The following is a 17445-nucleotide window of genomic DNA, read 5'->3' as shown; positions in this document are numbered from 1 at the left end:
TGTAAACATTAAGACAAGAGAGGGGGATACAGACAAAAAAAATACTTCAACAGCACTAATATATAAAATTAGTGCTTAGTTAAATTAATTAATCTGGTTAAATTAATTAATCTGGTATCGCAACCAATTACATGACTAGTAAAAATAAAGTAAATATCACATTTGATAATGCAAATATTTTATGTTCTAGGTTTACAAAAATATCCATTATACTTTTTATGCACTGCCCGTTTGCTTGATAAGTGTGCTATCTTTTGAAACATGTGGATTTCCAATTAAACGGGCACCTGTCACCATGAAAATGCTGTGCAATCTGCCTTGTGCTATAGAGCAGGAGGAGCTGAGCAGACTGATGTACAGTTTTACTGGAAACGATTCAGTATAACTTATTATTTCTTCATTTAAATCAGGGATGCTCAACCTGTGGCCCTCTAGGGGTTGCAAAACTACAACTCCCAGCATGCCCTAATAGCTGTATGATGTCCAGGCATGCTGGGAATTGTAGTTTTGCCACAGCTGGATGGCCGCAGGTTGGGCATCCCCGATTTAAATCTCTTTTTTTCTATGCTTAGGAGTCCAGTGGGCGGCCCTATTCTGTCCGGTGGGTCCTACTCAGTGACTGACAGCCTTCTCTGTATATGTATACCGATATAGCTGACAGTAAATTATGAGACTACGTAAAGGGGTTATCCGAGTAATGGGGGGGGGACGAAACAACTAAGTTTATAAAACTCATCAGGACAATCAGGGCATACAGTACAGACCAAACGTTTGGACACACCTTCTCATTCAAAGAATATCTGCTAGGAAACCACTGCTAAGGACAGGCAACAAGCAGAAGAGACTTGTTTGGGCTAAAGAACACAAGGAATGGACAATAGACCAGTGGAAATCTGTGCTTTGGTCTGATGAGTCCAAATTTGAGATCTTTGGTTCCAACCACTGTGTCTTTGTGCGACGCAGAAAAGGTGAATGGATGGACTATACATGCCTGGTTCCCACCGTGAAGCATGGAGGAGGAGGTGTGATGGTATTGGGGGTGCTTTGCTGGTGATACTGTTGGGGATTTATTCAAAATAGAAGGCATACTGAACCAGCATGGCTACCACAGCATCTTGCAGCGGCATGCTATTCCATCCGGTTTGCGTTTAGTTGGACCATCATTTATTTTTCAACAGGACAATGACCCCAAACACCCTTCCAGGCTGTGTAAGGGCTATTTGACCATGAAGGAGAGTGATGGGGTGCTGCGCCAGATGACCTGGCCTCCACAGTCACCGGACCTGAACCCAATCGAGATGGTTTGGGGTGAGCTGGACCGCAGAGTGAAGGCAAAAGGGCCAACAAGTGCTAAGCATCTCTGGGAACTCCTTCAAGACTGTTGGAAGACCATTTCAGGTGACTGCCTCTTGAAGCTCATCAAGAGAATGCCAAGAGTGTGCAAAGCAGTAATCAAAGCAAAAGGTGGCTACTTTGAAGAACCTAGAATATGACTTATCTTCAGTTGTTTCACACTTTTTTGTTTTGTATATAATTCCACATGTGTTAATTCATAGTTTTGATGCCTTCAGTGTGAATCTACAATTTTCATAGTCATGAAAATAAAGAAAACTCTTTGAATGAGAATGTGTGTCCAAAGTTTTGGTCTGTACTGTACATATACATTAGGGTACTTTCACACTTGCGGCAGGACGGATCCGACAGGCTGTTCACCCTGTCAGATCCGTCCTTCCGCTATTTCGTCGTGCCGCCGCTCCATCCCCATTGACTATAAAGGGGACAGGGCGGCGCTCCACGGCAGTTCGCGGTCAGAGGCCGCCGGACTAAAAAGTCGGACATGCAGGACTTTTAGTCTGGCGGCCTTTCGCCGTGCACTGCCGTACTGCGCCGGTCCGGCGGCACGGCGAAATAGCAGAAGGACGGATCCGACAGGGTGAACAGCCTGTCGGATCCGTCCTGCCGCAAGTGTGAAAGTAGCCTTAGTTAAGCTTGATTTCTTAAGAGAGAAACTATACTTACACCTTTGCATAGTTCTGTTATTCATGCTTTGTTTACATGCTGCAGCAACGCTGTGGGGCGTGTAACAATGACTAAGTTCTCCCTCATGAATCTTTGTGGGCGTGAATAATCTGACACATGTAAAAAAGTTACAGCCTGAACAGACGCCCTTAGGGCCTGAGGTTCCCTCAGAAATAGCTCTATTCGTGCTCCATTGCAGGCATACACTGAGGTTGGGGTGGCGCCGAGCGGGGAGGTGAAAGTGCAAGCATACTGGAGTAAGAACCTGGTGGCCATCTTCTTTACTTTTGGGTGTCTGGATGGGGTGGCTTTTGGGTCCGAGCATCCAAGCAGTATCTGACAGGACCGCTGTTGTTTTGACATGACTGCCGGTGTTAGGTCAGAAAACCTTACCTCGTCACATTTCCTTACCCCACGTGACTTCCAAGACAAAAGACTGTCAGATCTCCTTACCCCCAGAGAGCGCACGCGTGGTGTCTGTGCGCGCGTTCATGAGTCAATGCTCACTATAATTTTACCTTACCCATACCCTGGTACTGCGCTTGCGCGGAGGCGCTGTGCCGTGGTACTGCGCTTGCGCGGAGGCGCACACCCCCGGAAGTCACGTGGGGTAAGGGAATCTGACAGAACAGCGGCACTGGTAGGGATCGTGCAATCCTTCACAGGAGCCTGGCCGGCAGCAAGATACAGAGAGAGGGGGGCGGGCAGACAGGCTCTGACGTCTCGTGTACAGAGCAGAGCCACTCCCTCGGGCAGGGATAAGTCTGTACAGCACAGGAGCCTGGTGGATGACGTCGGGGGTCACGTGACCCCCAGCAGCGCTGAAGAAGCCTGATGATCTCACTGAAGACCCTACATTACAAAAGTATTATGTGGTATGTAATAAGGCACATTGTAAGAAATATAAATAACTCGGATAACCCCGTTAAAGGCTTCAACAGGAGTCTACAGCCATGTATAGCAACTGATATCGGACCAGACGTAAAGGAAACAATGCGGTAAGCACAACCTGCTCTGAAATGTAACTTTTCTTGATTCGCTACTCGGCAGTATTTTTCTGCAGCATTTCTGCAGGAATGACTCATAGGCAGCTGGGCCACCACTTTACTTCTCAGGTCCATGAACTGCATGGAGGAAAAAAACAAGACAAAACTGGATACAGATGTTCAGAGAATGCTTTATATAATGATTTTTTCATTTTCTTGTTTAGTACTTTTTCCATTGTATTCTGCCAAATAAAACATCATTTTAATACACAACATTTATGGGGGGGGGGGGGGGGGGGGTGACCATGCTTTTATGGCCATTGGTTACAGATGTCGCAGACAAACGTGCCACCACATCAGGCTATATGGTTAAGAAGGATTTACAAGTTATCCGTCAGGTCATGTTCACACATTTAGGACTATTATGTTGTAGACAAGGATTCTTTTCCCAACTTTTTGGAAATGGAAAAAAAAAAAAAGGACATGTATATGGCGTAGTCTTACAAGACTTGATTACCGTATCGCCTCACAACCGACATGTAAATATTTTTGGATCTGGTTCTAGGGACTGGTAAATATTCCAGGGAAGGTCAAAGTTTCCCTAAACTACAGTGAGGTAAAATGTTCACACCAGGGAATCATTTAACCATTCACATGCCTTAACGACAAGTTACAGCCAGAAATAAAAGGAGTCTTAAACCGAGATGCCCTAACAAATGCCAGGCATCTCCTAGTTTCCCTCAAAGCCAGTGACTAATCTCTAAAATGTAAAGTGTAAAAAAAAAAAAAGTTGTAATTACTTCAATTTTGTTTCTTTAGAAATGTGCATAAAAAAGGGAGCTAAAGGAAGGGTGTCACCAGGCAATTCACTGTTAAACCAGGCACAGAGCCTGGTAGGGCTAGCTCCGCTGAATGCAAGGATAGCTTTCATTTGCGAAGCGTTAGATCGTATAGCCTGTTTCAGTGGACTGTTCTGGTGAAAACGCCGGCTGTCAGATGAGCAAAAAATGTCAGCAGTTCCTGACATTATCCGCCTACGCAAGTTATGGTCAAGTTCCCCTACCAGAAAAGCCTGCTAGATTTCAGACACTGATGTGAACGCAGTCTTAGGCTGGTGTCACCACCAGACATCTGAGGAGCTCTGTCAGACGTTCTTCACAACATCCTGCTTGAGGTTCCTTTTGTTTTGCTTTCGTTTTCTCATCTCGTTAGCCTCTCTCAGCTGTCATGTAGTTGCACTGATTGCATCCCTTTAAATCCCTTCCCATACTGCATCACTTTGCGGTTTATACAACTTCCTGGAGTGTGTGCATGCTGGATGCTACTACTGAGTCTTCTACAGATAAGTTTTGTTCATTCATTTGTGTTTTCCTGTTTGCTGGATCCCAGGTTACCCTGACTCCCTCCGGATCACGTGTAGGGAGCCGGTGGTCGTGTCCCCTCACTATTACAGGGTGTTCAGGTGTTATACAGTCGAGGAACGAGGATATGCGATCATCTACCATAGAGATTTTTGCATAGGCTGAGCAGTTAGGGAGAGAGCCAGGTCTGTTGCAGGGCTTACCCTTTGGTTCCTTAGTTTGGGATCCAGTCAGTCGGATCTTCATTTTGTGTCTTCTAGTTTTCTGTACACCTTCCGTGACAGCTGGGTTCACACCTGAGCATTTTACAGCGCGTTTCTACACGCTGTAAAACGCTCAACAAGGAGAAACCAATGCTTCCCTATCGGCATGGTTCTCACCTGGGCGTTTTACAGCGCGCACGATCGCGCTGTAAAACGCCCGACGCCCCAAGAAGTACATGAGCTTCTTTGGGGCGTCTTGCGCGTTCCCGTACATAGACTTCCGGGAACGCGCGACAATGGGCGTTCGCTTGTCTCTGTATGCGCGATTGCAAACGCCGGTACAATCGCGCATACAGAGCGCTCCATCGCGAACGCTCAGGTGTGAACCCAGCGTTAGTGACATCTTGCTTCATTCTGGAGAAAGAGTACTTTTAAACCATATGCAAACGAGCCATTACGTGCAGTCAGGGTGGGGCCAAGGCACTCTGTGCACCCAGCCCCTTCCTCTCTTTCCAAAATGACTAGACCAGGTTGCCGCACAGTCATCTTGCCTGGCCCTATGTCCAGAAAGAGGGAGGGGCTGGCATGTGCTATAGATTAAAAGTGCTTTTTCTCCAGAATGAAGCAATAGATCACTTAGACCTCATGCACACATCTGTATGCATTTTGCAGTCTACAGTGCAAATTGCGCATCCGCTAAATACGTATACCATCCGTGTTGCATCCGCATTTTTTGCGGATCCATGATCAGCATTTTGTAAGCAACTATAGAACATCTATCTTTCTACAGATCCTCCATGTGCTTTCCACATCCGTATATCGTTTCAGCAAAAAAAATAGAATATGGCCACAAAATGAGGACCACAGACCCATTGAAATATTGTGCAGATTCCCAATTTGCGGACTGCAAAACAGATACGGTTGTGTGCACGAGGCCTTGGTCAAATGTAGAAGACAAACAGAAGGGAATATGGCTGCAGGAGTTTGTTGTCTGTTACCATGGAGACACAACGAAGTTGTAGAAAAAAAAAATATATATACAAAATCAACACCTTGCTTCATGTTTTTTACTAAAGAATTATAAAAAAATAAAAATAAATAATAAGAAATGTGCTTGTTAACTTTCCAGAAGCTTTGTACCAGCCTCAGACCAGTGGGTGGCTGCAGCGGTCACGTAAAGTTTTTAAGTTTTTTTGTTTTTCCAGACAACTCCTCTAACCACAAAAAGTAAAAATATCAGCAGTGTACATATGACTAGTATCCCCAGCTTGTATTTAGTGAGCAAACAAAATTTGTAAACCTATTGTCCTGAGAAGTTTTACTTCCATATGAGACGGCAAGCATGATGCTCTGACTAGATCAGCCAGCCACAAGAACGTGTCACAAGATCTTCTGGCCTGCGCTTCAGATTCTTCCCTTTGCACAAGCAGCCCAAACATACAAGCAGGCCTCAGATCTGCATTTCACAGAGTAAGGGCTCGTTCACAAGAACGTATTTTGCATTCCGTATTTGGGCCGTTTTCTGCGTTCCGCATACGGAACCATTCATTATAATGGGTCCGCAAAAGATGTGTGCTGTCCACATCCGTTGCTCCGTTCGTTGGGCCCACTCCTGTCCTATTCTTGTCCGTTTTGCGGACAAAAAAAGGTATTTCTATAATGGGCCTCTTGTTCCGTTCCAAAAAATTGCAGAAAGCACACGGGCGGCATCCGTTTTTTGCAGATCCACAATTTGCGGACCGCAAAAAACGGCACGGTCGTGTGAAAGAACCGTAAGGGCTTAGGCCTTATTCACATTTACGGATTTCAATGACATGTTCTGTCCGACACAGTACACATACCCACTGATTTTAAATTGTTTGTTCACACATCAGTAGTTTTCCACTGACAATACTTGCACTACTTTGGCCTGGGATGTGGACGAAACATGTTCTATAAAGTCTTATGGGTCTGTGAAAAACCACTGACACAACACGGATGGCATCTGTGTTACGGCTGTGTTTGGTCCATTTTTCATAGGCCACTGGTAGGAGATGTTCTGGGAAATCATTTTCAACTCAGCAGTGCCCGTGGAATGCAGATGGAGGGCAAAAATCGGACCAAACATTGATTCTTCACAGATGGACAGGAAATGTGAACATGGCCTTATTCACACATTAGAGCATCACGGACGTGCACGGTCTGTGTTCTCCATTGATTTTTTTTTTTTTTTTTTATCAAATCTTTATTGTAACAAATAAGGTAAAGTTATGAAACAATATTCACATGTCTTTGTCTTTTTCCAGATCTTACAATTACACTACAGCATATAATTACATGGTAACATAAAGACATAGAAATGTATCTATTACATGTATATTTATTATTTTCATAGAGTGTATAAAGGCAAGTAAGAAGACTCCTATAACCCCCCCCCCCCCCCCCATCATATAATTAACTGGAATGCCTGGTTGTCGCTATTGGGCTATGTGCCAGCCAATCACCCCAAATTTTATCTAACTTTTGAGGACATCCTCTCTTAGTGAAAACTCTCTTCTCTGCCATCAACATGTTCTCCATTGATTTTAATGTGTTAAGGCCTCATGCACATGACCATATTTTTTAATCCCTATGGAGCCATGCACACATCTGTATTTATTGCATTTGCTTGTGGCCGTTCCACAGATTACAGGACCTGTCCTCATCTGGTCCATATTGCAGACAAGAATAGTCCTTTCTAGTAACGGGAGTGAGACAAAATGCAGAAAGCACAGGGAATGTGTCCATATCTTGTGGATCTGATGTTTGCAGAGCAAAATACGGACACAGCCATGTGCATGCAGTCCTTGGCCTGATTCAGTGACTGTGAGCCAAAACCTTCACATTATACCTCATCTCTCTAGACGCTCCAATCCTGGTTTTGGGTGACAATCACTGAAGGAAATCACTGATCAAACACTGAGGCCTCATTCACACATCAGCGGTTTTCCTCTCACTAGGGGTCAGTGGAAAAGCAACAGAAACATGCACTAGTTTGGTCCACGATGTGAACTAAACACACTCATTGAAGTCTATGGGTCTGTTACACATGTCCTGTCGGTGGCTTTCACTGACCATTGGTAGGAGATGCTCTGGAAGTCTCTTTTCAGTCTAGTAGCGCATATGGAATATGGATGACACAAGGGCATAAAGACCAAACATGGGCCCTTCACAGATGAAACACTGATCTTCTGTCTTCTCACTGATGTCACCATGGACACAGACATGTGAAGAAGACCTAACAAGGGTTTTCCTAAAAAGATTTTGTCACATTTTCTTACAGTCTGGTCTCCACTTCCCTTCCAGTGAACGACTATCAGACATGATGCAATCAGCAAAGTTAGAGGCCGAATAAAACGGCCTACAAAAATGGAGAAAACGAAGCACTCTGCATCTGAAACTAGGAAGTGTATCCGATGGTCTACAGAAGACCACAGCGACACAAGTCTTGGCCACTCTTCAGCGGGGGAGATTTATCATATGCCCTGCAACTGAGTTGTGGTTCCAAAAACTCACAAATGTTTGTTCAAATATGCAACTTTCTGCCCCTTCTCTGCTACAGGTGGGCTGGGTACGGGCTGGCGGGGCCTAGGCAGCCCAACACATTTTCCATTACATGCGCAAGTAATGACTGAAATCTATGCAACCTCCTAACCGGTGTAGCTTTCGGACTCTGGTGCAAGGACCAGCCAAGTTGTGGCCATATTATTAAGAGGTATGCACCTCTTAAAAGGGGTTGTCTGGGTTCAGAGCTGAACCTGGACCTAACCTCTTCTTCACTCATTTAGCACATCTGAGTGGAGCATCAGAGCATTTCTTGCTAAATGAACGAAGAGGAGATTCAGCTCTGAAATCGGACAACCCATTTAATAATTTTAGTACATTTCACACCACCACGCTCGAGATCAAGACTGGTGCTACAAATGCAAGTCTTGATAAATCTCCACCAAAGTTTCTAAGACATAATGCAAGGAAATACATAAATACAAAAGGAAAAACACAGTTCAAGGGCATCAAGATTATATATAACACATAAAATATCTATATATCTACAAACACACAGATGTATATGTACACACTGTCACCCCATGACGCAAGTCTGGGGAGGACCACCTATGAAATACATACACAGTTTTATTTCCTTCCTTCAACAGATAAGCATCTTTGAAGAGTTTCCCCTTTTCCTTCTCACAACACAAAGAAGTAAAAGTAAAAAGAATGCATCAGAGTCGAGGCTATATAATAAGCACAGATAACAGAGAGAACAAGAGGTGCGTCAAGGGACAATTCAGCTTTGCTGTATAGGACAAGGTATTCCTAAAATATGCCATAACATTATGACTGGTAGGTGTCCAACGTATGTGACCTTTGCAGGACCCAAGAATGAAAGGACCAAAGTCCCTTCAACCTTTCTCCCGTACAGCAGTGATTCCACCATCCTTCATGCAGCTACTGATATATGACCCCATTCACATGAACAGGACTGCAGCGCCCTGGACAGCAGGAGGCCAGGAGAACTGTCTACTGGAGAAACACTGAAGGACAGTCTCCCATCAATCACTAAGCAGTATCCTAGTGATATGTTCAGTCTCATGATGAATTGTACTGTCATATTACTTTAACAGTAAGACCCCATAAAACCTCATTTTTAGGTGTAGATTTCCTGTATGCAAAGTTCCCTCAGATGCGGTGGACTGTATCAGTACACACAGACAGCATCTCACCAGCGGATACAATCAATGTCCAGGACCGGACGGCTGCGACCACCTCCTATCCTTAAAATAAAGTGATAGTGGCTCTAAGGCCCCTTGCAGAGGAGTGTGTGTCACGCTGCAAGTCCGCAGCGCAGCTCCCGACCTGACCTCCCAGCACTGCCAGGGTCACATAACAATATATTGATTTATAACGGACACGACAGTTGTTCTGGTCCGCATCCGAATCACAGTGTTCTATATTGTGTAGGGGTGCACCGAAATGAAAATTCTGGTCCGAAACCGAAAATTCAGGATACCCCTTGACCGAAACCGAAACTGCCTTTTTGCCCAAATACTTTTAAAAGACCCCCCACCCCATAACAGTGCCATCCACAGACCCCCACCCACCCCATAACAGTGCCATCCACAGACCCCCCCCACCCCATAACAGTGCCATCCACAGACCCCCACCCACCCCATAACAGTGCCACCCACAGGCCCCCACCCACCCACCCCATAACAGTGCCATCCACAGACCCCCACCCACCCCATAACAGTGCCATCCACAGACCCCCCCCACCTCATAACAGTGCCATCCACAGACCCCCACCCACCCCATAACAGTGCCATCCACAGACCCCCCCCACCTCATAACAGTGCCATCCACAGACCCCCACCCACCCCATAACAGTGCCATCCACAGACCCCCCCACCTCATAACAGTGCCATCCACAGACCCCCACCCACCCCATAACAGTGCCATCCACAGACCCCCACCCACCCCATAACAGTGCCATCCACAGACCCCCCCCACCCCATAACAGTGCCATCCACACACCCCCCCCCCCCCCCATTGTACAATTAATAGAAAATAGCGGGGAGGGACTGGGAGGAGGAGCTGGGGGCTGGTGCGTTCACTGTGCTCCGGCCCCCAGCTCCAGTAGTTATAAAAAGTGTGCAATTAATACGGATTCTATTCATGAGGCCTCCTCTACGCACATCCTACTCACAGGGCTGTGCTGGCCGGCCGGGCAGACGAGCGGCAGCGTCACGACTGACGTCACATGCCTGCGCCGCCTCCTTCATTCAGAAAGTAGGCCGGGCACATGACGTCAGTCGTGACGCTGCCGCTCGTCTGCCCGGCCGGCCAGAACAGCCCTGTGAGTAGGATGTGCGTAGAGGAGGCCTCATGAATAGAATCCGTATTAATTGCACACTTTTTATAACTACTGGAGCTGGGGGCCGGAGCACAGTGAGCGCACCGGCCCCCAGCTCCTCCTCCCAGTCCCTCCCCGCTATTTTCTGCCGATTCGTACAAATATCGGCCGAAATGGATTAGGTGCATTTTCGGCCGATATTTTTGGCTGCCGGAATTTCGGTGCACCCCTAATATTGTGCGTTTTTTTCCCACAGCTCTGGCTCCATAGAAGTGAATGGGGCTTGTGTGAAAAACGGAAGGCATCCAGATGCAATCTGTTTTTCACTGATGGTTGATCACGTGAGTGAAAAACGCATGCAAGTGAATAACTGATTGAGGGTTTTGCACACAAATTCAGTTTTTCCCTTAACAGATCCTGACACAATCTGTATCACTTGTGTGAATGAGGCCTAAGAAAGCTCTCCAATGTAGGCCACATTTTCAGCCACTGTGATAAGCCCTAAAGGTCTGTCCTCAGATAACCCCATCACCCTCTGTCCTCAGACGACTACATGTGCATCACGTCTCCTGTGGATTTACTGCATCAGAAAATCAGCAGCGGCAAAATCCACATCATCCGGGACATGCTGCAGAATTGCCACAGTCAAGTTACATGCAGATATTATTGTGGGATTTTTACAATTCTCATCCACTTCATTGCTACTGAAAGGACTCGTTCAAACAGCGGAGGTGACACTGCCAAAATCTGCCGCATACATACGCGGTCAGAAACTTCAGTGGCTTGGCTTCACTGAACGAGATCAGCTGGAGCGGACAGCCGTCGTGGCTTCAAGCGGGAGCTGTCCACACACACACACACCACACCAAGGGACACTTCCATTCTTGGCACAAGCCCGTCTTTTAACCACCAGGCCGCGAACTTCAGCTCTGCCTCCTATTGAAAACAAGGCAGACAGCACATGGTGGCCGCCGGAATTTCGGTGGGGTCCACTCCAGGGGCAAAATTTGCCGTACGAAATTGAAATCTGCAGCATAAATTGACCTGCGGAGCGGATTTGAAATCAGCAGCTTGGTGTAATTTATGCTTCGGCCCTCCCCTGTGGATTTCACCATTTGCAATGTAGAGAGTCAAATCCGCAGCAAACTGCATGTAACATGTACAGTCTTGTTGTGGATCTGTGACAAAACACACAGCTGACTTTTCCACATGTGAACATACCCCTAAGGCATTTTTCACACGACCATTTTTTTCTTTCCGTTTACGGGACGTTTTTTGCGTTCCGTATACGGAACCATTCATTTCAATGGTTCTGCAAAAAAAAAAACGGAATGTCTTCCGTATGCATTCCTTTTCCGGATTTCCGTTGAAAGATAGAACATACCCTATTATTGCCCGCAAATCATGTTCTGTTGCTCCATTCAAGTCAATGGGTCCGCAAAAAAACAGAACACATACGGAAATGCATCCATATGTGTTCCGCATCCGGTCTGTTTTTTGCAGAACCATCTATTGAAAATGTTATGCCCAGCCCAATTTTTTCTATGTAATTACTGTATATGCCGAACGGAAAAACGGCCCGCAAAACACTGAAAAAGTCATACGGTCATGTGAAAGAGGCCTAAGGCTACCTGCACATGTTGTGGATTAAGCATGGAAAGCCTGCAGTGCAAGGGGTCACACCAATGCTTGCACCCTGTGCCCATGCACGAACTCCAGCCGTGTGGCCACAGTTTGCAGATGCCGACCAATTCACTTGAACGAGTCCGTGATCTGCAAGATTCAGCCCACACTGCAAAAAAAAAAAAAAAATAGAACGTATTCGCACAAACCAAAATCCAATGAAAGCGTTCTATAGTGCTTCCGTGTGATTTGAATCCGCAAGATATGGAGCAGAGAGAATGTGTCCGCAGCCCTGACAAGGAGCGTGCACACAGCCAGTGTCCGTATACTGAGGACCGCAATACGGGCACGGCCGCACATTTGTGTGCATGAGCCCCAATACAAGTGTGTGAGATTAGACAAACCGCATGTGCACTGGGCTTCTTTCTTCAGTGTGGAAATTGACTTGCAGACTTTGAAACCAGCAGCAGGTCGACTGTGATTTTTTTAATGCGGATTTCACTCTTTGCAGTACAAACACACGCGCTATTTGGTTTGGAAACCCCTGTGCAAGTGCCACATTTGTTGCGTAGGCTTCAGTCACCATCACATTCATCTGAATGGGGCTCGTAGAAAATCGACCTACTTGCTGCAAAATCAGTGATTGGAACCAGTTTCACTCATTTCTGCCACACGTGGATTCATACACATAGGCTACATCAGGGATCAGCAACCCCCAGCTGTTCTGAAACTACAACTCCCAGAGTGCTCCATTCACCTCTGTGGGAGTTAGAAGAACAGCCAAGCATGTTTACACGCTGGGAGTTGTAGTTTCACAGCAGCTGGAGTGCCGAAGGTGGCTGATCCCTGGGCTACATAAATGAGAACTGAATCTCGGTCCTAATGGACGACAGCTTTGCCTTGTGCATACGTACAGCAGCTTTTAGGAGCCAACAGATACAACCCTGCAGAGGTCAGGACTGAGCGAGGACACTACAGCGACCAACCTGACTTTGGAAGTCGCTAGACCATAAAACACGGTCAAAGTCTGTACAATGTATGACAGATCCCCTCACTCAATTTGAATAAGGCTAGGTCTACATGACGACATTTGTTGCGCGACAAAAAGTCGCGCGACAGATAGGGCGCAACATTTGTCGCGCGACATTTTGTTGCACTAATGTCGCACGACAATTTTTATAATGGCAGTCTATGGTGTCGCACTGCAACATGCGACATGCTGCGACTGCGACGCGACAGTCGCAGAAAAATCCATCTCGAATGGATTTTCTGCGACTGTCGCGTCGCAGCATGTCGCATGTTGAAGTGCGACACCATAGACTGCCATTATAAAAATTGTCGCGCGACAAATGTCGTCGTGGAGACCTAGCCTAAGTGTTCGAAAAGCAGACATTCTGCAACAATTTCACAGGTGTGAATAACGGAGCTTCAGAACAGTGCCTAAGTACCAGCTGTCCCAGGTAAGTGGGCATCTGGATGCGGATCCATCTGACAAATGCATTGCAATACTAGAGCCGTCTCTCCGGTGTCATCTGGAAAAACAGATCCTGTATTCATTTTTTCCCTTTTTAAAGGTCTGCGAATCCGTTTTGCCGGAACACTTAATGCCGGTTCCGGCACTGATACACTTCAATGGAAATTAATTTAATGCCGGATCTGGCATTTCGGCAAGTGTTTGGGATTTTTGGCCGGAGAGAAAACTGCGATATTTTCTCTGGCCAAAAAACGTAAGAGAACTGATACATCCTGAACGAAATGGTCTCCATTCAGAATGCATAGATAAAACTGATCCGTTTTTTTTTCCGGTATTGAGCCCCTAGGACGGAACTCAATGCCGGAAAAGAATAACGCAAGTATGAAAGTACCCGCCGGTATTTGTGCCAGATCAAGCACTCCGCAGAGGTGAGCGTGCCCTCAGCTATGCCCCCTATACTGTGCCACAGGAGCAGAGTGAGTGTGTGACAGGTTGGTGAAGTGCCCGCCCCTTGTCACACTGATCGCCCCAGGGAAAGAAACCCAAATGTCACCGTACACCACAGCAGATGCCAGGAGCAGGTATCTGCCTGCATGTTCACCTGCCCCCTCCTCCAGTCTGCCTGGTCACACTGTACCACAGCCAGCAGAAGACTTCCTCATACTGTACCCACTGTGCCAGCACTGCATGACCCCCTGGAGTGCCCCACACACACTCCTGCAACCTGTGGCACTACAAGTCGCAGCCTGCCCTATCACAAAGGTCACCGAATCCCCTACAGAGAGAAGGCTCGTGTCCCCCAGACTACTTTCCCCCAGTTTCAGAGTTCTTCCACCCACCCAGGACTACAGAAGAGAGTTACCTAAACCTGGGCGAGTCCTTCAGGCACTCCTCGAAATCCACCGTCAGCTTCATGTCCCCGGCCTGGCGCTCTATGGGCTTCGTGAGGTGACAACAGGCTCACGGGCCGCGATCTGGGTGCAGAGCCGGACAGGAAGAAGGTAACGGCGGCCGCTATGTGGCGCTGCTGCACATGTTCCCGCTCCTACAATCCTCACAGCGGCTTCCCTGCTCTCCTGTACAGAAGCGTCACAGCTTCTCCCCGCCCACTGCACTTTGAGTGACAGCCGCTCCAGCAAATGAGGAGGCGGCCCACAGTTCAGCAGAGGGCGCGCCTGGTTGCTAAGTGCAACAGGGAAGTGGGATGAGTCACCCTGGAGGCCTGGGAAAGGCTAGGGCGAGGTGCAGCGGGGATTAGATCCTTGTAGCTGAGAGGAGAAAGTACAGTCAGCAGAACACCCTGAATGTCACCTCAACTATCACAGCCGCCTGTGCGTTTCGCAGAAATGAATGAATGTCATTTTTGCTCTTTTCTGTAACCAGTCCTGTGTTTCCTCGCAGTGCCCGCCAATTGGTATATGGAGTCAGGCCGTATTTTCTGTCACTGGAGGACTGGTGCCTAGTGCGGGCACAGCAGGGGGCGCCACCACAGAGGCTTTTTATTTTGCTGTTCGTTAGCTCTTTGCTTTAGCACCAGCTCACCCTATGAAGCCGGACCTAGCCGACCACGCCCCCAAACGGCTAAACCACGCCTATTACCTATAAAAAAAACCGGGGGGGGGAAGAAATTTCAGATAGGAAGGTGAGTCGTGCTGGGGGTGCTGCTCTCTCCCTCAGTCAGCCATGTCAGCGGGTTCTAGTGACTGGAGGTGAGAGAAGCCAGATTTAATATGTTGCTGTCTGAGCGTCCGCTACTGAAAAGGAGGACATCCCTGCGTCTGTCCGCGCCCTGTGCCGGATGGAAGACCGGTAGCGAGAAAAGCGTACTGTGGCCACCCTAACTTCTCCAGCCCCAGGAAATTTTACGTTTTAAGTTTTTTGCTCCACGCCTTCCCGGAGCCATAACTTTTAGTTTTACGTTCATACGAGAGCTTGTTTTTATGTGGGACAAGTTGTACTTTTTAATGGGACCATTTATTATTCCATATAATGTAGTGGGAGGTTGGAAAAACATTCCAAATAGGGCGAAATTGGAAAAAAACGCAACTATATGAGTGTTTTGTTTTTATGGAATTCCCTATGCGGTTAAAATGACCGGTTACCTTCATTCTCCTGGTCAGTACGATTATGCCGATACCACATTTATATACTTTTACTTGTGTTTTATATTGTGCTTTGCAGGACAATCTTTTTTTATTGATACCATTTTGGTGTGTTTCACTGATCATTTTTATTCATATGTTTTGGGGAGGTGAAGGTTTTTTTTTTTTTTTTTTTTCTGTTACACTGTTTGTAGATGCAGCAATCTCCATGATGGTTAGTTTTTATTTGTTTATGCATTTTATTTTATTGTAGGGAAAGGGGGGTGATGTGAGGTTTATATTTTTAAAAACATTTTTACATTCTTTATTTTTACTGTCTTTTAAAATGGTGTTATCCCGGGCTTGGGCCCCTCATATAGACTATACGCACTCACTTCCCAGCACCCACGTCACTCCTGAGCCCCACACAGCTGCCATTGCGCAGATTAAAACATCCGGCGATGGGGGAAGCAGCCAATAGAAGGCCGCGACAGGGATAAGCCTCCCTAGCATTGCGGGTGATGCAAAGGAAGTTTGTCCCCGTCGGAGACACCGCGATGGCCGTGTGGGGATCAGGAGCGACACAGGTCCAGGGAAGCAGGGTAAGCATGACCTATATGAGGGGCCCGGGCTTTGGGGGGCATGTTTTAGACTTTGGATAACCCCTTTAAAGGGAGCATGTCACCTCTACTATGCTACCCTCATTGAGCGTTTCTAAATGTTCATTGTGTTACCCTAAACATATAAATTACACTTTTTTTAATTTCATTTGCAGACTAATTCAATAAGTATTATGCATTTTTGTACTTCCCGCCTTTTATGCAAATGAACATACAAGAGTCATATCTTGTGTGACCAGAGAAGAGTCATATTTTCAAGCTCTGACTTATCTCAGGTTAATTTGCATATGTATCAAATCGTGTTTTTTTGTTTTGTTTTTACACAATAAAAGCACACAGAGCTATGGAAATGGGTATTGCGGGTGTGCTAGCGGCCATCTAACAACCCATGTCCTCAGCTCTATACCAAGCAATTATTAGATTGCATTGTGTGTTCTATAACTCATATCTATGTATTATAGAATACTGAATTCAGTATATTCCAATGCAGTGCTGCCACCTATAGGTTTGCATTAGTAATTGGCCTGTAAACCTAGTACAGGCTGCTTTCCCCGATCTCAGCCTGGGGAAGGGGGCCAGAGCTGGGAAGCTTGCAGCACCCGGTTTTAGTGCTCCCAGATGCTGTGGTCACATTTGACCACGGCATCTGAGGGGTTAAATGACCGTGATTGGCATTAGCACCGATCAGACATTAGCCCTGGGCCTCTGCTGTGTAAAACATCTTTAAAGAACAGACTTGCGCTGTACATGTACGGCAGAGATCCTAAAGGGGTTCATCTGTTTGTGACCCTGATACATGCAGCTCCTGCAGGCCTGCACTCTACTATCTAGTGCAGTCACTCTCGCCTGTGCATTTTTCCCTAACACCTGTGGCAGTGGAGCTGCCAGAGGGCTATTGAAAGGGTGTATCACCCAGAGGAAGATGGGTGAGAAGAAGAAAGGCTGGTAAAATAGTGTGTTTCTCTGTGTGTATCAGCCAGGCTGGTAAGGAGGCCAGCTGAGGTAAAGGTGGGCTGGGCTCATCAATCAGGGCCCGCTGTTTGGGAAAGGAGCAGGCTGCGCAAAGGACTGTGGGAGCCGGGACCCTCTAACCCTGTGTGGGGTAGGCACTGAGTGGTGTTTTGGGGAGCTGGGTGGTAGATCCAGATCCCAATAGAGAGGGAGACTACTGTGTAGTTAATGGCCAGACTGCCGAGGATTTATGTTTTT

The 17445-nt window shown here is 46.8% G+C and overlaps 1 protein-coding gene across 1 annotated transcript in view; it reads right to left on the bottom strand.

Moving 5' to 3' along the window:
• The window catches only part of ACAP2 (ArfGAP with coiled-coil, ankyrin repeat and PH domains 2), a 106737-nt gene extending 92110 nt beyond the window's left edge, over nt 1-14627 (bottom strand). The window contains exon 1 of the mRNA XM_044289325.1: nt 14398-14627. Within this exon, the coding sequence (XP_044145260.1) occupies nt 14398-14450 (53 nt within the window). The 5' untranslated portion in view covers nt 14451-14627. The remainder of the gene's footprint in view (nt 1-14397) is intronic.
• Between the last annotated feature and the right edge of the window lie 2818 nt (nt 14628-17445).

The sequence above is a fragment of the Bufo gargarizans genome, chromosome 4 (assembly GCF_014858855.1).
Source record: "Bufo gargarizans isolate SCDJY-AF-19 chromosome 4, ASM1485885v1, whole genome shotgun sequence".
In the NCBI taxonomy this organism is placed as follows: Eukaryota; Metazoa; Chordata; class Amphibia; order Anura; family Bufonidae; genus Bufo; species Bufo gargarizans.
This window is presented reverse-complemented; position numbering and strand designations above follow the sequence as displayed.